The sequence below is a fragment of the Haliaeetus albicilla genome, chromosome 2 (assembly GCF_947461875.1).
Source record: "Haliaeetus albicilla chromosome 2, bHalAlb1.1, whole genome shotgun sequence".
Lineage (NCBI taxonomy): Eukaryota > Metazoa > Chordata > Aves > Accipitriformes > Accipitridae > Haliaeetus > Haliaeetus albicilla.
In genome coordinates, this window is record NC_091484.1 from 64,351,764 (window position 1) to 64,374,428 (window position 22,665).

At 37.5% G+C, this 22,665-nt stretch overlaps 1 protein-coding gene across 2 annotated transcripts in view; it reads left to right on the plus strand.

Annotated features, from left to right (window-relative positions):
* ZEB1 (zinc finger E-box binding homeobox 1) overlaps nt 1-22,665 on the plus strand; it is a 126,963-nt gene that overhangs the window by 100,334 nt on the left and 3,964 nt on the right. For both annotated transcript variants that reach the window (XM_069778067.1, XM_069778068.1), the window contains exons 2-8: nt 558-758; nt 6,016-6,078; nt 7,770-7,931; nt 11,654-11,856; nt 17,006-17,111; nt 18,632-20,442; nt 22,010-22,190. In XM_069778067.1, the coding sequence (XP_069634168.1) occupies nt 558-758; nt 6,016-6,078; nt 7,770-7,931; nt 11,654-11,856; nt 17,006-17,111; nt 18,632-20,442; nt 22,010-22,190 (2,727 nt within the window). The remainder of the gene's footprint in view (nt 1-557; nt 759-6,015; nt 6,079-7,769; nt 7,932-11,653; nt 11,857-17,005; nt 17,112-18,631; nt 20,443-22,009; nt 22,191-22,665) is intronic.

Here is a 22,665-nt window from a genome sequence, read left to right on the forward strand (position 1 = left end):
GTGCCCAGCCTGGGGTTGCGTGGTCTTCAGTGCCAGCTGTTTCCCTGCAGTTTTGTTCCCACTGATTGCTACATACGTACAGCCCATCCTCATTATACATGTCTGTCTGTAACAAAATGTTGTTTATCAGTATTAAGTGTTTCGGAGACTGTTGATCAGGCCATAATATTCTTAAAGGAAACATACAATAATGCTGGTATCCAAATTGGAGTGATCCAGTTGGAAGCCTGATGCTTCAGCGTGGCCCAGAAGACAACTCTGGAGTTGTCTGCTGCCTTTTCTTGTGCAGCCTTACCTCTCACTTTTGCACACCCAGCATATCGTGGTTCCTAGCAGTGGTGGAAGCCCAGCAGCTGTCAGATGTCTCCTTGTGTGCTGCCATTATGTCCAAGTTGCTCACAAGCCACTGTCATCCCCGTATGGAAAGAAGAAATAACAATATGACTCCATAGAGATGCCCCAGATGTAGCATCTAGCCACAGTACTGAAAGCTTTGGAGCTCCATGCTGTAAATTAAGAGTGTATTGATCAGTATTTTGCTTCTTTTCTGTCCGCAGTTACCAATTACAATAACGTGGTAGAAGCAAACTCAGATTCAGATGATGAAGATAAATTGCATATAGTGGAAGAAGAAAGTGTAACTGATGCAGCAGACTGTGATGCTAGTGTGCCAGAAGATGACTTGCCAACAGACCATACAGTATTACCAGAAAACAGTGAAAGAGAAGGGAGTACAAACAGTTGCTGGGAAGATGAAGGTATGTTCATTTTCACTGATGATGTTATGTAGAGAAAGGTTTCTAAAAAGGTTTGATAGAACATTTTTTTGGTCACTTTGTTACTGAAATAACATGTAATAGTCACAATCAAAAAAGAGGTTTTCTATTGTGTTTACTGTAATATATTTTATGTTCTTTATTTAATATTTGAGGCAGATTTTGAGGTGCATTCATTCTACTTGCATTGTTAAACGGGAGCTTCAAATCTGTGGATGCAGCATTCTCAAGGGTGATCAGAAACTAGTTACTTGCTTTTAGTTTTTCCAAGTCTTTTTGCGTGGCACATCTCTGCCATAGCTCCCGGTAAGGTTCAGGGTTTGCTCAGCTTGGGGAGTAAGCAGTAAACCAAAAACATGAAACAAAATAATATTCAGATGTAAATTTCTCCCTGTGAGCTGCTTCTGACTTTTCTCTTGTAAAATATAGCCAGAAAAAATAACTTTTAGATTATTAGTTTTAGAATTGGCTGTCTTACTCGTAATGAATCTGTGTTTTGAAAACAGTGGAAGGAGGTAAATGTTGTACATAGTATGCAGCAGCTTTAGAAGCTAAAAATTTTAAGCCATCAGGAAATGGGCCTTTTTTTTTACTGTGGAATCAGACACTGCATTTCATAATATCACATGGCATGCTTACTTTTGAGCCAAATGGGCATAAATGCATAAATTAGTGGAATTTATTGTGGAATTTGGCCTTACTCCCCTGAAAGATACAGAATATTTTCTGGTATATCCCTGTTTGTGTCTGAACTCCAGCCACAATTCTATAGCATCCACCTTGTTAAAACTGGTGTTTTAAGACAAATTGCATGACCTCACATCTAAGTGAACAGAAAGCAGTCATATGGTCCCTAACTGCAATCCAGCTGAGAGAGAGCAGCTGAGTTCAAAGAATAGCATCAACTCAGACTGTTTTTACATAGCTGCTATTGCCAAGGTATGCTGTGCAGGGAAATGAGTATTTTGGAGCTCAATTATTAGCTAGGTAATTTTCTTAGTTCTCCTATAATATCTTTGCTCTACTGCAGGCTATATCTATCAGGAATTGCAGTTACATAAAAATGGGCTGTGTGTAGAGTATTTCTTAAACCCTGTGTAGGAAACCTGAAATAGGGAGTGAAGAGCAGCACTGGCTCACGGAGGTGCTGGGCCAAGACCTTTTGGACTTAACGTTTCCTGGAGATGTACCTACAGGTAGTCATGACACAGCGTCTTGCCTCAGACAACCTTCTGGGGTTTTTCAGAGCTCTAGATGTGCGGTGGCATCTTTTTTGACTCCTTATTTCAAATGTACCAATTTGTAACCTTTTAAAATTTGTTTGCTAAAATGAAGCATTTGAACCAAATTCTACTGTGATTGTAGAATCACAGTGTAGGCAGTGTTTTCTCTGCCTTGGTCATTGCTGATGAAGATAGGCTTTCATCAGTGTTTAGACAGACAAAAGATTAAACACTTGCCATGCAGGCTTGCTCAAACTACCATAAATTTCTTCTGTAAAAATTATGTGTTCTGAAGCCTCTTTTGTAGCAGTCTGGAGGGTTTTAAAATAAATTGTTTGAATTTTTGGCAATGACTACATGAGAAAAATGAAGGCTACGTTAGGTTTTATGGAGCTTTGATTTGCTATGGTAAAGTACTATTTACTTTTTTATAGCTTTCCTAGAAAGAAAGGTGTGAGCTGAAAATGTTATCATCAGTCTTGCTTGCACATTAAAAATTGGAGAGAGAGGTATTGAATACATGATCTCTCTTATACAGGGAAAGGTGCTGGAGTAGGTGCCTGTGCAACACTAATATCTTCAGGACTGGTGATTATTTTTAGAAAACATACACTACAGCAGTTTTAGTAAGTTGTGTTTCATCAGTAAAGTAGTACTGAAAGTTCCTGGGTTTAGCTGAACTTGACAGAATGATTTTTTTACATATTTATTCTGCTCACGAATGCCCAAGAATAGAAACAACACACGTAACATTTCTTTATCAGATTAGTTTCCTTCCGTTTCCAGTCACTCTAACTGAATTTCTAAAAGACCTTTGGAACAGGTGTTTTAAATATAAGGTGTGTATCTCAAGAGGTTTAACTGAAAGTCATACGAGTTTGAAAAAGTGAACCACATGTATCCTGCACAAGTTGTTGGCAGTGTGCCAGCATTCATGTGTGCAATGATTCTCTAATATGATTTTTTTCATTTAAAGTAAAACCCACATTACAATTAAAAAAGAAAAAAAAAGCAAAAGTTAAACTTATTGACTTAATATATTAATACATTTTAAAAGCATTATTATGTATTATAAGTATTTAGCAAATCTAGAGTTCTCAGACCCGGTATTAAGATATCATCTTTGAAAAAAATGAAAATTTAAAAAAAATTGTCCAGACCTTGAAAGAACCCTTAAAAATTAATGAAGATATGTTTAAGCTCTTCCTAGAACTCAAAAATTCCTTTAACTCATAAAATTTTGGGTTGAGCCTATGTGCTGTAAGACAGATTGTGTTCTTCCAGTGTGGTGGGTTGCTGAGGAAGGTTGCTGTGCTATTTTGTATTAATTCCTTTTGGGACAAAGGCTAAAAAAGTGTAGCATCTTTTTGATCAAGTTTTTACTTGAAGCAAACAATCAGGCAATACTGTAAGCTGTAAACAGTGCTTGCTACATGCATATCAGAAAATTAGCTCTAAAAAATTTAAATTAGCAACTCTTTTGATGGGCTTTGGAATTTATTCTCTTCTCTGAAGATAAGACTGCGGTGGAAATTTCAGTGAAGTTTGTCTTTCTGCCTACAACCAAAATTTCCATTATGCTAACGGTTTAAATTTGATTGGTTATCTTACCCATGCAGAGATCTTTACAGTCAGCCTATGACACAGTGATTGTGTCTTGCATGTTCGCTGCTAGTACACACTGTTGCCTGTGATCTGAAAATCATTAGCATTTAACCCTAGGAAGTCCCACCGTATCTCTAAGCAGCTGCTCACAAGCAGTGATGAGATACAGAAGCCCAAGAACATGTTTTACAATTATCTGGTTTGTCCAGATGTAATGCCAAGAGGGATATTCATGCCCTAGATGCTATTCTTGGAGACCTGTATTTAAGCGGTCATTCAGCAGGTAGCTCAAATTTCTTCTGGAGTTCAGAGCTGTGACTTCTGCTTGGTGGAATGGTGTCTTAAGATCTGTTCCCCATCATCATGTCCCTTTCCCTTGCTTCCCAGCAGCTGTATTTGCAGCGTGGTAATTGGGCTTCTGAGGGCACAATTGCAAAGTTGCCTTCCTATGTGGACCATACGTAGCTATAAAGACGAAGCTCTACTTAATGTTTTTCACATAATTAATTATTCCTACAGCATTTAAGAAGACCACCCCCTGTGGAAAGGGCTCCTGCCTGTCTTACACCCCACTTTTAGATATTGGGAAGACACAGTACCAAACAGAGGTTATGATTATTAGAGTTGAGAGGGTTTTTAACTTCACTGACATTAATCTATAATGCCATAAATTCCTTGACATTCCCTTGGGAAGCATAGCTTTTATTTGTACTGAACCCAATGGAATTTGCTAGAGACACTATAATTTAAATTTCTATGAGTAAGAACTTACCGATATTCCCCCTTTCCATAGAGCCTGTTTCATAATGGAGAAAAATCACAAACCCTTTTTAAAGAAAAGTGGCGCGTTTGCATCCTACTTGTTTTTAAGAAATTAAATTTTGAGTTTAAATTTGCATTGCATGCAGTCATCCATCTTAGAAATTCTGAACCAAATTTGTGGTATCATGAGCCAAAAATATTATCAGTTCACAGCCAGTATTGACCAATAAAATGTGGACCGTTTGGGGGAGCGGCGGTTAGATGACAAATAAAATTAAAGTAAGATTTAAGAGTTACAGTTTCCTTTTAAGCATATTTCTTGATTGTGACTATTCAGATATTTGGGGTCTGTGGAATTTTATCAAAGTAGACAGAATTAACAATCTTTTCCTTTGAGGAAGCTGGTATTATCTGAGAACTGAACGTTCTCCTAGAATTTATCATCTTCCATATAAAGGAGAAATTGGATTCTCCTGTAATTAAAAAGCTGGAATGTCCTGGGGTTTTGACTAGCCAAGCCAAAGGATTTTTCCCTGCACTGGAGTGAAATAAGGTAAACAACAGTATAACATTTGCCATTTCAAATCATAGCAGTTGTATAGTCTGACCTCCTGTATCATGAAAGGGTCTTTTTCTGCAGTGTAGCTCTGAAGCATCTAAGGTTTCCATAATAAAACTATGAAGTAATTCTTTAATTTCACATGTATTAGCATAGCATACTACTGATAAAGGAGTGAAACAACCAACATAGCTTTCCTATGCATTCCTGCAATAAGCCAGAGGTGCCAGCAGCAGCCTTTCCAATAGGAACTTCCCAGCCTAGGCTACCCAACAAACATAAATTAGGAACAACTTGGGCCGTTGATGGATTTGAACCAACAACCTGTAGTGAGTTAAAAGTTCCATGCTGCATCCTTGAGCGCTGCAGCTCAGCAGGAGCTGCTGGAGCTTCAGAGGCAGGTAGGCTCCACAGCATCAGTTCTACACACATCTGGTATCTGCAAACTCGTATTGAATATTGGAATTGATATGTGAAACATTTTTGTAGTGCACAGCTGATCTGAAGTGGGGAGCATGTGTTTAAAATCCTTGTTTGTTTAAGAAGTCACAGCCTATAAGTGGTTTCTAGAAGATTTACAAGAAAGAGAACGCATTAGGTAGCTGTTTGCAGACATTACCAGCAAATTCTCAATCATTTCTGAAAACTGCTAATTGGAGAAAATAATGTAAACTTATTTGTTTTATGATACTCTGGTTTCCAGAAATAATATTCCAGTGTATCAGATAGCTGTGTTTCTAGATAGGGTTATTTAAGTAGCTGAATCTTTATTTGCTGGAGAAACACACTGTCCCTGTCTTTACCTCTCTTCAAATAATGGTTAGCGTTTAGTATTGCTTCCTTTTAAGATTTAATTTCTTTAACCATGGATTATCTTTGTCATTCAACACACTGCTGAAATAATGTGCAATCCATATTTTTGAAAGAACATTGGTTTTAAATGCAGTTCTTCTAAACAATACAGAAATGGAAAAAATTGCTGAAGAAATAACTCAAATATATTAGGCTGTTGTGTGTGTGGCATTTTTTGTTGGTGTGTTTGGTTTTTTTTAAATATTCATTCTTCTTTCTGTGAAATGTACTATTTCAGCTGGAAAAGAAACAAAGGAAATCCTGGGGCCTGAAGCTCAGACAGATGAAGTTGGATGTACAGGTATTATTTTGTTAATCTGAGTCCCTTATTCATAAAGTGCTATTGAATTTTGGCTAGGTGAGTATCCTTCTGAAATCTTTGAAATTCTCTGACCTCTCTTTATAAACCGCTTTGCTCTTCCACACTAGAGGTCTTTAACGGTAAGCAGCGTTTTAGCTGAGGAGGAAGAGCCTGGGCTCCTTTCAAAAGTCCTGGGTGCGGAGATGTCACTGGCCAGTGGCACAGAGGAGTCCTCTCGCGTGAGGGCTGACCCCAGCACCGCTGCAGCACCATTGCATCTCCTAAGAGCAAAACAAGGGATGGCGCTGATCTTACCTGTAATTGTAGAGTATACAAGTACGGGTCAACAGATAGTGTTTTAAACTAGTAAGTAATGTACCAAATTAAACTTGAGCTAATACTGCATCTTCTTATCAACTCCTCTGTTTCTACTGATTATACAGAAGGCAAAATAAAATGTGTACCTCAGTTTCAGAACCAAACAAAAACAGATGCTTTGTTCTTTCTCTGGTTGACAGAAAATTTAACATATGGCCCATCCAGCTTTTTAAAAGATTTTTAGACTTTTTTGGGTTTTAATGGCCTTAACAGTAAATAGTTAGATATTATCAGGGTAAGCCTTATTTGGAAAAAAAATGAAAAAAAAAAAAAAGACAAAAAAACCCCAAAACCTAAACAATGATATTTTAAAAATTGTAGATTCACACACTCTTTTTAGTTACTATAAAGTCAGATCTCTCCAAACAGTTGTGGAGAACTACATTATGTATTGCATTGCAGTCTATATGTGAGACTGCCTCGTGTCGTAAAAAGATTGTGTCAAATTGTAAACTGAGTATGTGATTTCACACTGAAAGATGAATCGTAAAACTTCTCCTTCCTATTAAAAATATACCTCACATTATTGATAGTGGAGAAGATCTGTCATGATTTAGTGTGCCACAGGCAGAGCTCTCACAGAATGTTCCACCATGGTGAAAGTACTCTATGAACAATGTATTTAGGCAAATACTTGATAGCAAATATTTATCATACAAATGTTAAGTAAAATATTTAATTTATTATTTGTTAATTTTGAAATACAGTTGTTCATTGATTGTTTTCTTAAGTTTTAAACTGGAAAATGTTGAAGGATGTTAACTAGATCTGAAGCTTTTTTGATAGCCATTTCCAACACTGGAGAACAAGCCACTCAAAGTTCAAGTTCACTGCATTTCAGCCAGCCAACTTGTTATTCAGAGTTTAAATATCTTCTGGGCTTGCACTAATGAACAGGTCTTAAATAACATTAAAAATTATGTCTTGAAGGCAACAGATTTACTTTTGCAAACGTAGGAGCTAAGATGGTAAGCTGGCCTTCAGACTACAAGGGCTAAATCATAATTAACGGTGCATTTAAGATTTTTAGGGAAGTTGAGGGGAACAGCTAAATCTAAAATGATAAAAATGCACTGACTTGAAGAGGCAAACTGTGGTTTTAGTCAGATTTTTAAATGTCATTATGCCACTGGTTCTCTCTTTTAAAACTTGGCATATTCCTGAATCTTAAAGGGCTTTACCCATACTAGTATTTGTAAAGAGTTTTGAAATCCTTGGATAGAGGTTGATTTGGCAATGTGAATTACTGAATCTCATTTACGTTCTTTTTAAACTCTTCGTTTCATATCTTGGATCTTGTTTTTCATTCTTAGTAAAAGAAGATGAATGTGATTCTGATGCAGAAAATGAACAAAACCATGACCCTAATGTTGAAGAATTCCTTCAACAAGAAGATACAGCTGTTATCTACCCTGAAGCACCTGAGGAGGACCAGAGACAAGGCACACCAGAAGCTAGTGGTCAGGATGAAAATGGTAAATATGCCACCAGTTCAGTTCTTACAAAATAAATTGTACTAACTACTTGAGCCAAAAGTTCTGTTGTATTTTAGAAGACAATAATGCATACACATGTGACTTTGGGGGGGGAAATCTTAGTTAAATAATTATAAGAAGATGGGATCATCATACAAAAAACATTACTACTTGATTTTGTGAAACAAGACAAGCGCTGGAGTTCAGTAGTATGGGTACCTAAATGATAACCTCAAGTAAGGAAATAAAAATTCAAGCTTTCATAAATCTATTTGGTAGCATTATATGAAAGAACAGAACAAACATTTATTAAATATAATGGGAGTGAAGCAAGATAGTGTGGTTTTATGTAAGACTTAACTTTGGGGGAGTTATAACATCTTTCTTTTCTTTTTATATTTCTAAACAAAATGCCCAAAAGGATCTATTAGATAGGAGTTCTTTTATTAGGTAGCCAGTCTATGACAGGCTTTTTTTTTTTCCTCTTCCTGAAAAGACAGCAATGGAGAAAAAACAAACGTTGTTTATACATAAATATTTATGTCAAAAAATAATGACCAGTTGTTATTTTTAAGTAGATGTCTGTTTTCTCTGAGGAAGTTTCATGCTTAAGATGTTCTTCTGAGTGAAATAAGTCATACTTTGTTCATTTCTTCATCATGAAACATTGAAGGCATCTTCATAATGAAATATTTGAAGGCAAAACCTGTTCAGACTGGTTTGGCGTTCTGTGCTGCTTTCTGAAGTGTTCAGCTTTCATAACCTGTGACAACTGCAGTTTCAACTAGATTGTGTTCCTTTATTGGAGCACTTAAGATTTTTCAAAAGAAAGTAACATCCTACATAAAGGGTTAGGACTGTTTGTGTTCCAGTTGTTTAAAAAAGATTTATATAATTGAACTTAAAATGTCATTGGAACTGTATTACTGTACTGGTATCTAAGGGAGAGCAGTGAAAGGGGTAATGCTAACAATTTTGTTCTGCTCTTCCAGAGATTTTATGGTATTAGAGATTTTAGCAAAAAAGTAAATTAAAATATTTGAGAAATTTAAACTGTGTACATGCCTATTTATATACAGAAATAGGACCTGAATTACTAATATTTTGTGGTTTACTTTACAAGTTTTGCAAAATTCAAGCAAGATATATGCTCAACAGTAGCATCTTAAAAATTATAATTTAAGATTTCAATCTGTGTTTGCAGTGGCACAGATTGTCAAGTTAGTTCTACAGCCTTGCAATATGATTTCCATGTAATCATTAAAAATACACATTTGTTTTAATAATTTATATGAGACCTAGCCCAATAAGTTCACAAGGAAGTATTCTGAAAATCACGATGCTGAACAATGATGTTAAACATTGTAATAATTTGGAACAGAAAATGCCAAAATAATGTAGTTATATTTGCTAAAGATACATGCTTCCAAACTGGGGGACTGAACAGGAGAAGTGACAGAGAATTAGAGTCATCAGTGGCTTTGGGAAACCATTGCCACTTCACCATTTGCTCCAATGGAAACAGAATTTAAGTTAATGTGTTTCTGATGTTTCCACTGAGTTGTATTTGTGCTGAAATGGAATATTCTTTATGTCAGGTGAATTGAATTGTAGATGGAAAAAAGGGGATTGAAGGGAAGCATACTGTGACTACACATGTGGGGAGAGGTTCATTTTTGGACAACCTGGCTAATCCAGGAAGAGCAAAAGGGGGTGGAACAGCAGAAAAACCAGTGCAATACGAGTGTTACCTTGCCTGTTACCATAACAAGTGTAAAAGAACCTATATGACAGAGAAGGTGGTTTTTAGTAATAAAGAAAACTGGTCTGACTCTTCTTTTCCTTTTCACTGTTGCAAGAACAATGGTACATTCAGTAAAAATAAAGTCAGTAAATTCCACACAAACAGAACGAATTGCTACTTTATAGAGCATATAATCAATCTATGGTGATAACTGCTGGAAGAGGTCATGAAGATAAATAATTCAGAAGTACTTTCTAAAGTACTGGTTAATTTTATGGGTATTAATAATGCTTATAGTTCTGCAACTTAAAATGACAGTGCTTACAAATTTGTCCCTTGTGCTTCAGAGCATAAAATGATAATCAGGAAAGACCTTCCACCTTCCTCTCCTGCTTTCTCTCAGAACAGTGCATAAGTGCATCCTTGCAAAATTTTCTTCCCATTTCCCCTGAAGCATGGAAGAGTAGCATGGTCATTGGAAGATACCACACCTTATAAATTGATAGTTTGATCAAATACGGCAAACTCTACATTTATTTAAACACACTTTTATCAATTTATAAAGAAAGATTTTTTTTTCAATCCTTTAAAAATTAATTTTTCAAGGATAGAATAAGTTACTATATATGGGGGATAATATATGCTGATAAGAAGAGATGGAGTTAAAACTCCATAAATGGTGACTTCTCAGAAGTAGACTTGTGAAATTAATATTCAGCTTCAATATGATTTCACTTTGTCCTGTACTGATATAGAAGTAACTTCATGAAAGCCAGCAGCATAGATTCCGTAGATCACATTAGAATCATATTTATGGCTTCACATTTGATCTCTCTCCTTTCTGTCACTCAGTATGTCCTCTCTCCTTTCTGTCCTGCTGACAGTATGTCCTACTAACAGGTACATATCTGTGTATCATAGAACCATAGAATGGTTTGGGTTGGAAGGGACCTTTAAAGATCATCTAGTCCAACCCCCCTGCAATGAGCAGGGACACCTTCAACTAGATCAGGTTGCTCAGAGCCCCGTCCAACCTGGCCTTGAATGTTCCCAGGGATGGGGCATCTACCACCTCTCTGGGCAACCTGTGCCAGTGTTTCACCACCCTCATTGTAAAAAATTTCTTCCTTATATCGAGTCTGAATCTACCTTCTTTTAGTTTAAACCATTACCCCTTGTCCTATCACTACAGGCAGTGTTAAGAAGTCTGTCCCCACCTTTCTTATAAGGCCCCTTTAGGTACTGGAAGGCCACTACAAGGTCTCCCCAGAGCCTTCTCTTCTTCAGGCTGAACAACTCCAACTCTCTCAGCCTTTCCTCATAGAAGAGGTGTTCCTTCCCTCTGATCATTTTTGTGGCCCTCCTCTGGACTTGCTCCAGCAGGTCCAGGTATAAGAATTATAAGCCATGTTTCTACTAATTTTTTTTTTCAGTTTTCTTTTCAGTTACAATTCTGTTAGGTAAAGAGAAAGAAAAAATATTCTCTGCAGCTTGCAAACATTATTTATTCCTTAGGAGCTGAAAACAGGGTGACTATTAGATGTTTCAGTGATAGACTTAAATTTGTAAACAGGATTTGAGGATTGTCTGTGATTGAGCTAACCAGATCTACAAAGATTAGTAGATCTTAAACCATGTTTCACAATTTTCAGACCACTTTTTAAACAGAAATACACATATAGAAGCTCTACTGCTGTATTGGGAAGTCCAGCAGACTCACTGCGAGGTGTTTTGGGTAATCGTATTGTGATGATTCTCTCCAGCGAACACTGGGGCAACCATACCATATTGTAGTTAGTAACATAATACCTGTGGAAAAAAAATAAATTATCATTAGTCCTTTTCTAAAATAGATGGAGCGTCTACCAACTGCATGTTTTCTTACAGTAATATATGTAAATGTAAAGCATGTTTGTTGATGGTAATAAGTTTGGAACTTACATTTGTTTAAATATGGTGTATTGTCTTTCCTGTGTAGGAACACCCGATGCATTTTCCCAACTGCTTACTTGCCCATATTGTGATCGAGGGTACAAGCGTTTTACCTCTCTGAAGGAACACATTAAATATCGCCATGAAAAAAATGAAGATAACTTTAGTTGCTCCTTGTGCAGTTACACGTTTGCATACAGAACGCAGCTCGACCGCCACATGACATCACACAAATCAGGAAGAGATCAAGTAAGTGGCATCTGAATTAAGGATTTAGCATCCTCTGTAACAATGCTGTGATGTGTTATGTGAGCAAAAATGTACAGAGCAAGTAAGCTGTTCACATCAGATTATCTACATGCTGAAGTCCCAGTCCCAGAAGTCAGACTTGTTCCATAAATGTCAAAGGATGAGATCTGAATTACTGTATTTTCATTCATCTAGGCAGTGTGGTTGGGTTTAAATTTTAGTTTTCGGAAGTGCTTTATTGCATTTATAGGTAATTAGGTTTTGTCTGTTCATTGGCTAACATTACATAAAAATTGTGACTCAAGTCTAATTTCAAATCTTTAGTGAAATGCATTTTCCTGTCATAGATCCTGTTTGGCTAATTCAAAATTTGCTGTACCCATTTTTGCCCTTATGAAACAAACCACTGGGTTGATTCATTTGCTTGAACTGTGAGATACAGTTTTTAAATGCAATCCATGCTATAAGACAATATAGAAAAAATTTGTGCATAAAATACAACACTTTAGTACTAAATTAAGCAACAAAAAGGGCTAAAGATATTCTGAGCTTGTTTTCTCTGGTTCATGGGTTGACCTGAGGGCACAGTTCCCTGAAATGCCTTCCATGATTTAGCCATCTGAGAATCTGTTCCCCCCTTCCCTTTTTTTCTTTTCTTCTTTTACCCCCACAATTTCCTGTCATCCATCCCCAATTACATGCTTCCATAGCTTATCAGAGGCACTCTGAGGCTCAGGAACTGACTGAAACTCACTGAAATAGCCAGGAATTGGCCAAGGAAGAAAGATACAGATTTTCCACCACCAGGTTGTAGAGAGAGGCTTGGAGATGTTCCCTTCTAAGGACAGACTAAAAAGATTGATGCTCTTCAGAGAAGAAACAGGAGAGAAACATCACAGAAAGATGCAAAACCGTGAATAGTGAAAAGAATGTAAAAGGAAGGGTACTTCAATATTTCTTGCAGCTCCAAACCAACAGATCTTTCATTAAACTGAAAGGCTGTAACAGAGTAAAGGAGATGCTTTTTTACGCATTGCATGTTAACCTCCATTCTACAAAGTATCACCAAGTCCAAGAATTTAGCAGGCTTAAAAATTTATTATACATTTTTATACCTGAATGTTTATTTTCACAGGTAAATTAAATAGGAAAAATTGTTACAAGAAGTATTGGCCATCCTGCTACAGGGATTTTACTGTCTCACAGGGTTTGGAATAACCTCACCAGTGTATTCTGGCATGGCAGTTCTTATTTATTCAAATATATTTCCCATGAACAATTAATTTCTTTTGCTTTCTTATTGGCTTGGCTTCCACTTTAAAGTGACTGTCGTCTTGTATACATCTTACATTTCTAACTATAAAATCTATGAATGCTTTTTGTAGAATGCTTTCTTGTGAGCTACCACGTTTATTTTCAGTTTTTCCAACTAGAAGCCTAAAAGCAGAAGAATAAAGTAGTTGGAGGGGCTAGAAGCCTCTCCTATATTTGCATGTAGTTTGAATGAAAAGACAAAAAATACCAAGCAAGTAAACAATCTCAGAAGAATTGCTACAAAGCTTAAATTGTATTTCTGCAGATATATTTTAATGGGTTTATACTTTTGAAGGCACAATTGTATTTGATAAATGTTGTTTCTGTTAAGTATCTGGAACTCAATATTATACCAGTTTAAGTGTATTTTTTCTCTAGAGCCATAGCCAGAATCAAAACTACAATAGTTCAGATACTTGGTAAATTTAAAACATGTATTTGTTGATGTTATTGTCACAAAGTTGTCATGTCTTCAGAATCGGCTTCATGTGCATGTACATGGTTAAATCATTTGTATAATGGAAAATTAACTTTTTTCCATAGTAAAGTATAGACTTCCTGGTTGTGGATCTTAAACAGCTGCCTCTTCAAAACTTAATGTCTTATTCTTAAAGGACTTCACGTGAAAGTAGATTATTTGGATAACTTTGTTAGCTGGTTAATGTCCGGCATGTGACCATTTCGTAGTTGTTCTGTACAAGGAAGCAACAAGCAAAGATAATATCTAGAGTAGTGAAGGTAGGGGAAGAGGTGTGTGCACACTATGCCTCCCTCTGAGGAAGGGGGAAATATGCCAAACTGCAGCTCCTTCTGCTCCAGCGGAGAGCAGAGGGCCGTCCTGCACCTCCTCCTTCATCCGTCCCTCCTCCGTCCCCGGCGTCCATCACGGCTCCCCTGGCTGCTCCTACACTACTAATGGTTGGTCTGAGGTGGTGCTGCATACGCATCATCTGCTTTCACATGTGAAGCACCAAAAAAGATGTTGAAGTATGAACAAGTGCTTCTCATACGTGTTTTCTTTTTCTTCTCATCAATTTACAAAGCACCTGTAGGTAGTCTGTGAAAATTTTATATTGCTGTGGACACTGCTGAGAAATGGCAGCTCTTGAAGACCATGGTCAAACCATCTGTGAAAAAACCCTGATGTACCTGTAATTCCTGTCTTCCAGATAACTTTTGAAGATTCCCATTAATAAGTTTTGGTTCTCTGGTATGAAAAGAGGGGACTTTAGTCCTAAGCAAAGTAAATGTTTGATGCAGGGATATATTAGTGGCTAGTTACAGACCTTAATGTTTCTTCTTTCAGTCCTTAAAGGAATGCAGAGGAGTTTTCTTTGAATGCTGTGGTTAATTCTTTAATGAGCAGAAACCAGCAGTTATGTATGGTGCATCAAAAATATATCACACATCAGAGGCACAAAAAAATTGTGGATGTAGCACAAAAAATGTGGATTTAGCAGTACTGAAAGGGGGAAAAACATTTGAATCTGAGAAAATGAAGGTGAAAGAGTATCAAAGATGGTACTTTAGAGAAGAGTTATGATTCCAGCTAGTTTTAAAGAGCCTGGAGAGTAACTCTGAGGATGTTTCAGATTTGTAAAAAAGATGAGTATAGGACAGACAGCAAGAAAGCTGAATAAAGAATTACAAATGTAAGAAGGTAAGGCAAAATAGATGGAAACACTGGTTAGCAGAGAGTTCAACGCAGGTTATAGCTATGATCAGGAAAACAAGAAAACTCATTAAAAATTTGGTAAGAGAATTGTGGGCTTCCATGCCTTGGAAGCAGAACATTGAATTTTAAAGACTGGAGCAGAAACATTTCTGACAGATTGAATACGTGCACTAATATTTGGTATGAATATTTATGTAGTCCAACATCTGCAGTAGCTGTATATGTGCTGAGATCCTTTAACTTGTATAATCTCAAGTCCAACAGTAGTAACTGATTCTCTGCAGGCTTAAGTAAATCCTGACACAGTCCTCTAGACTCAGTGAAGTTGGATCATTAAAGTGAAATGCAGCAAGTCAGGCACAATCATCTAGAACATCATCTTCAAGGGCCTTAGTTAAACAAAGCTGAAAAGCCATGTGGACTAGCAAAAGACAGCTGACAAACCCAGGAATAAGGGTCAAGTGCTAATCGGGATAAGTCAGAGCGGAGACCTCGCTGCAAAGCCCGGCAGGAGGTGGGAAGGAGCCCACCCCGAGGAGGGTGGGAGCAGTATCTGCTGAGCGGTGAAAACTGCAGCTTAACCAAATGCTTACCCAAGGGAACTGTCAAATTAGAGTACTTGGAAGCGGTTTAGATTATCTTGTTTCAATTTGTCTTCTGTTAGCATCTGTATCCTATAAAGGAGGACAGGGTGTAGAACGGGGAGGGTTGATAATTTGGACAGCATATCTCATAGCAGAGTGCTCGGACTTTCATCCAGCAAACTGCACGGCTGCGGGTTCTTCAGATCTAAAGGCATAAATCAGAACAGGAACATCACCCTGCCTTTTTTTTCGTCCCCGCTTCTCCAGCGCAGATCTCAGCCCCCGGTTGCCGTCTCTGCACTCGGGGAGTAGCCTCCGCACTCGGCGAGCGTCTGCTCCCAGTGCTGCCCGCCGCAGTGGACCAGAATGAGGTGTAGGAGCTCCCTGCCACGGTTTCACGCCAGAGGAGGTTAATGCACGCCAGCCGTTCGTGGTAGCTGCCTGTAGGCAGGCTGTTTCCCCAGAGTACCTGACTAGCTCCACTAATGAGTTTATGAAAATACTTGCCCCCGTTACCAAAAATCTGCAGCTGCATCCAAATGGTGGTAGAGTATCTTTTTGCAAAGTGAGCTCTACTTAAGAAGGAGCCGCTGTTTTTTTAAATAAAGAATTTGTTTGAACAGAAAGATTTCTAATTCCTCCATTTCATGTTGGTAATTAAGCTGCTCCGACTTCTAAAACGTATGTGATTTTTGTCTTTAAAAATACACATTTCTCGATTTATACAGTTTGTGATAAAATTATATATCTTGCATATGCTTATCACATAAACTACATGTATTTATATTTCTTTCTTAGCTTTTGCTTTTTTTAAACTAGTATAACAATAAAGATAAAATAATTTGAAGCTTAAGAATAAATGCTGTCACAACGCGAAATATAACAAAAATAATCAGAACTTCAGTGCAAATAGTGAAGAGGCTTGATGTTGTCTACCAGGGAAATCCCTCCATACTGTTATTTATTTTAATTTAGTTTTTTGCATTTATTTTGAGAATTAATTGTGACTGAGAGTGCCTTTGTTGTCACTGAGCCATCTTCTCTTGAGCAATCCTGTGGCACCATTACATAGAGGAATCCAAGGCCAACAGTAAGCGCTGGAAGCATGTAAATGGAAAAATCAAGTCAACTGATTAAACTTTAAACAGGCTTTTATATGCTTTAATGTTTCTCTATCCTGCGTGACATATTCTGTGGGTGGTGGGCTTGGGTTTTTCTTGGTTTTTTTGCTTTCACAAGTAGCATTAGCATGCATCCTGGAACTTCTTACTCACATAACATGTCAGTGCAAGCTTCCTCTGAAGTTAGGAGAAGGGGCAAATATATTTTGGGTTGGTTTGTTTTTTTTTTTTTCTTTTTACTGTACCAGATTTATTCAGAAGATACACATGGCTCAGTTTTAACCTGACTTCTAATTTGTTTCTTTTTCATGCATAACACATACCACCTTCAGTCTCTTAAAATTATGATTGATTCTGTTCAGTTTTGTATTGCATTTTCTCTGTTACAATGTGAAAATAGAAGATATTTTTCCAACACACTGTCCTATGCAATAATTATGAATTCTTTCTCACAGAGACATGTGTCGCAGTCCAGTGGTAATCGAAAATTCAAGTGCACTGAATGTGGAAAAGCTTTTAAATATAAACATCACCTAAAGGAGCACCTACGAATCCACAGTGGTAAATAAACCAAGCATTGAATTGTGTACTAATGTTGCCATTTCTACTCTTTATAACTCTGATGTGGTATCAGTCTTGTAAGTCTAAGTTTAAAATACTACTGTTTTCCTTCCCCCCCCGGGACTCCATAAGCACTGATGGCAGCCTTCAGCTGTGTGCAGGAAATAAGTAGAATAACTCAAGAGGATTTACAGTTGCAGCTTAAGCTCTGACAGTTAAGGAAAACTTCACTTGTGGCAGAAGAAATGGGGGCATCCTTCTGGTCCTTTTTCACTTGTCTGTTTTTTCTCAATGTTTGCAGATCATTCAGCATGTTATGAGCCTTGCTAGAAAATTTTAAGTGGTAATAATCGGGACATAAGAACTATTCTTCCTACCATGGCTGTGATTTTCATCCTTCAAGACTAGTCATATTAAAATAGCCTACGACACAGGTCTAGGATTGTGTTATACTATCACAACAGTTTCAATTTATAAGAAAAGTTCCAATTTATAAGAAATTTAATATATAATAATATATTTCAGTATATAATATAACAATAAGTTAAATGTGGTCACTCAAAAGAGAGTCTCAATTTCTGTCTTTAACCCGGATTTAGCCATTGACAGAAAGTCTGAAAACAAGTTTTTAGGCCATCTTTTCCTTTCTTATCAGTTTCTCAGCCATGAGCAATGAAGTGCACCTCACTTAGAAGTCCTCCCTCAGCAAACGTCATCTTCATTTCATTTCCAGAGGGTAGTGACACTGTGCCTGTGAGTGGGAAAGCCTCAGTCAACGTACTTTTCAATCTGAAGCAAGCCTGCTGTTTCAGCTCTTTCCTTTTCCTCTTGTAGCACAGATGCCCTGAAAAGCCAACTCTTGCTAGGGCTGCAACGACTGCATAGTTGTGTGCCTCTTCCTGGCAGTTTAACCTGATATTCATCTCTGAAGGCAAATATACATCTGTCTTCTCTATGTGTCTGGTTTCCCTTTACTTACACTTTGCCTGGTTTTCAGCTGATGAGTATTGTAGGAAGATATGGATATATTGTAATTGAGTTTGCTGCAATAAAATGTGCATAGTTCCTTATTCAACTATGATTTGCATTTATGGCTTTTTTTTTCTGTAGTTAATCATATTCTAATTCTTTTCCATTCTGAAGTAGTTTATGCAGCTTCTGAAATTAGTGAATGGAGTTTAATGAAATCTGCAAGTATCATATAGACTCATTTATGTGATATGTAGACAGTTACTGGGAAATACTGAAACATATCATGATCATGTGGGCTCCATCCTATATCTACTAGCTGATCACAAACTTATTAAAGGACCCTAGGATCAGAGCTGTAGATGACATAATTACTCTTACTGTTCAATTCACTGTATGAGATATTTTTTTTTTCCCTAGGACTCTTTGAGAGGTCATTTTGATGTATTCTTTTCTACTTACTGTTGCTTGAGGAAGTTACACTGTAACCTAGTAAACAGTTGCATATGCCTCTTTCTTCTTCTTTTTTTTTTTTTTTTTTTAATCTTTAGGAGAGAAGCCATATGAGTGCCCAAACTGCAAGAAACGTTTTTCCCATTCTGGTTCATACAGTTCACACATAAGCAGTAAGAAGTGTATTGGTTTGATGCCCGTGAATGGTCGAGCCCGGTCAGGGCTCAAGACATCTCAGTGCTCGTCCCCTTCCCTTTCTGCATCACCAGGTAGCCCAGCAAGACCACAGATACGACAAAAGATAGAAAATAAACCCTTGCAAGAGCAACTTCCTGTTAACCAAATTAAAACTGAACCTGTGGATTATGAATTCAAGCCCATAGTGGTTGCTTCAGGAATTAATTGTTCAACCCCTTTGCAGAATGGGGTTTTTAGTGGTGGTAGCCCATTGCAGGCAACCAGTTCTCCTCAGGGTGTGGTGCAAGCTGTTGTTCTACCAACAGTAGGTCTGGTGTCTCCCATAAGCATCAACTTAAGTGACATTCAAAACGTACTTAAAGTGGCAGTGGATGGTAATGTAATAAGGCAAGTATTGGAAAACAATCATGCCAATCTTGCATCCAAAGAACAAGAAACAATCAACAATGCATCTATACAACAAGCTGGCCATTCCCTCATTTCAGCTATCAGTCTTCCTTTGGTTGACCAAGATGGGACAACCAAAATTATCATCAACTACAGCTTGGAGCAGCCAAGTCAACTTCAGGTTGTTCCACAAAATCTAAAAAAAGAAAACACTGTTCCTACAAATAGTTGCAAAAATGAAAAATTACCGGAAGATCTTACAGTGAAGTCTGAGAAAGAGAAGAACTTTGAAGGAGAGACCAACGATAGCACTTGTCTTCTTTGTGATGACTGTCCAGGAGATCTTAATGCACTTCAAGAATTAAAGCACTATGAAACGAAAAATCCTCCTCAGCTTCCTCAGCCCAGTGGAACAGAAGCTGAGAAGCCCGATTCCCCTGTCCCATCAGAAACTGGGGAGAACAACTTATCTCCTGGTCAGCCACCTTTAAAGAACCTTTTATCGCTCCTAAAAGCGTATTATGCATTAAATGCACAACCAAGCGCAGAAGAGCTTTCAAAAATAGCAGATTCAGTAAACCTACCACTGGATGTGGTAAAAAAGTGGTTTGAAAAAATGCAAGCTGGACAAATTTCTGTGCAGTCTTCTGGACCATCTTCTCCTGAACAAGTTAAATTAAGCAGTCCTGCAGATAATGATGATCAAGCAGCAACTACAAATGTAAGCGAACCCCAGAACAGCACAAATAACTCACAAAATCCTGTCAATACAACAAAATCTCAGACTTTACCAGGGGCATCAACTCTGAATGGTTCACGCAGTAGCACGCCATCCCCATCGCCACTAAACCTTTCTTCATCAAGAAATTCACAGGGTTATACGTACACAACAGAGGGTGTACAAGAAGAGCCACAAATTGAACCTCTTGACCTTTCGCTACCAAAGCAACATGGAGAACTGTTGGAAAGATCTACCATAACTAGTGTTTACCAGAACAGTGTTTATTCTGTCCAAGAAGAACCTTTGAACTTAACTTGTGCAAAAAAAGAACCACAAAAGGACAACAATATTACAGACTCTGATCCTATTGTAAATGTAATCCCACCAAGTGCCAATCCCATAAATATTGCTATACCTACAGTCACTGCTCAGTTACCTACAATTGTTGCCATTGCTGACCAGAACAGTGTTCCATGCTTGAGAGCTCTCGCTGCCAATAAGCAAACCATTTTGATTCCACAGGTGGCTTATACATACTCTACTACAGTTAGTCCTGCAGTTCAAGAAACACCACCAAAACAGACCCAAGCCAATGGAAATCAGGTACTGCGGTCCCTGTATTCCTGAATGTTGTGTGTGATGTATTTATTCTGTATCCATGCTAACTAACAGAAAACTGTCAAGGTAGCTTATATTTACACTTTAATTTATCAGGTTTATTTGGCTTGATTGTTAATGGGTAATAGATGTTACTGTTAAGTCCTCTGCAAAGTTCGTTAGCTCAGGCAGCTCGAATCCAGACTGACAGAAACTGTATAGTTCTGTGTGTGGATAAGTCAGTTCTTCACCATATTCAGTCATTCAGAAATGTCTTCTAGGACATTAGTGCTTAGTATTTTCAAGACAGTCCAATTGTCCTGATCAAAAAGCAAAGTAAGGCCATGGCTTGTGTTTCTTGCTGGCTCCATATCTCCTCTTTCCCCGCATCCAGAAAATAAACTCATTGGAATTTTTGGCTACTCCCTTCACACCGCTTTGCTTTCTTGGCTTGCAGAATAGCTGAGTTCATCCTGCACCATAATGGCACTTTAAACAAATTTCATACGTATTCTCAATTGAGAGTTGGGCAGGTATTTATCTTCTTTATCTGCCATTCCTGTATCCTGCCCTGTTTCTCCCTGGGTACATGCAGATGTCATCTAATCAGAGGCAATCCTCCAGAGAAACCCCTTGAGGTAGGGACAGAGAAGAACAGAGAAGTGGCTCATGGAAAGACTGAGTGTTCCTAATTAAGTCTTAGAAGTTGGCTGCTTGTCATTTTATGCAGGCTTCTATATTGCAAGAGACTGAGGAGCCTTGAAGAGTTACAAGGTTGCTTATATGTTAAAGTTTATGAGACAGGCAACATTTGAGGTAGCCAACATGTACATTTTTATATTCAGATTTGATAATATATGATAAAATTAATTCTGTGTGTAGTGATAATGCTGATATCAGTAGAAGGTACTGTGATTCTTACAGGTGAGGTTCAGCTCCTGAAATGCTTAGAAACAGACAACAGTTATGATATTTTTAAAAGTTTATTTATTAATGAAACATTTGAAGTTCCCCGAATTTTGGGTTAAGTAGTATTTGTGGTAGTTTTATAAAGAAGAGGGTAGTCAAATATGCAAATTCAAATGGTAACTTAAATAGCTTTTTGTGAAAACTTCATCAAAAAATACAGCCTTAACTTCTATAAAATCCACAAGGTAGCAAAATGTGGGTGACAAACTTTAGCTGAGAAATGCAGTTAGATGTCAAATTTGCTCTTCCAACTTATTGAGGTACTTTATAGGTCTGTAATCTTCTTCTCCTTCCTAACATTGTATTTATTATACGGGCCCTAAAATATGATGTGTCAGTGTAGCTTAGACCTGGCCAACAGTCAGATTTGGATGTGATTAAAGTCAGTCCCAGTGAGAATTCTGCATCTATATGGTGGCAGGGCTGCAAAGCAGAGCGATGCAGCAAAAGTTCTTTTTGACTATGTAAGTCTAAACAATTTTGTTTGGCTGTTTACAGAATTGAACGAGAAGAACAGTGCAGCTTCAGCTTACATTTTATAAATTGTATGCTGCATCAGTGCATTTTTTTATTGAACTCAATCTTTTTCATAATTTTTCTTAAGGATGAAAGGCAAGACACTAGCTCAGAAGGAGTATCGAATGTAGAAGATCAAAATGATTCTGATTCAACACCCCCAAAGAAAAAGATGAGGAAGACAGAAAACGGGATGTATGCATGTGATTTATGTGACAAAATATTCCAGAAGAGCAGCTCATTATTGAGACATAAGTATGAACACACAGGTATGTACTAGGAAAAGCAGTTTCAGTTCATTATGTCATTGGTAGTGTATAACTGATAATCTCAACTGGAATCCAGTTCTCAGAAAGTGTAGGGAAGTGTAATAGTCCTTCTTATCATCTGCGCTCAGCTTTCTTTAGAAACCTGTGTTTTGTATATTTGTTTGACAGAACTGCAATTCTATGTTTCTTTAAATTTGTAAGACCTAAACCCTGCAGAGAAAAAGGGGAGTTTCTTCCATCTGGCTCATGAACAATCATCTGCGAGCCACAGCCTGTAATCAAGGATATATTACTTCTAATTTACCTTGCCTGGTTATAAATTAAGAAAAATTAAAAATTAAAATTATAAATTAAGAATAAAGGATCGTGTATGTCTATGATACTCTACATGAAAGGCAGTGTATCTATCTAGTATGAAGGATTTTCAAATTGGGCCACATTTGTAATGATCTGAAGTTAACAGCCATTCAGTAGA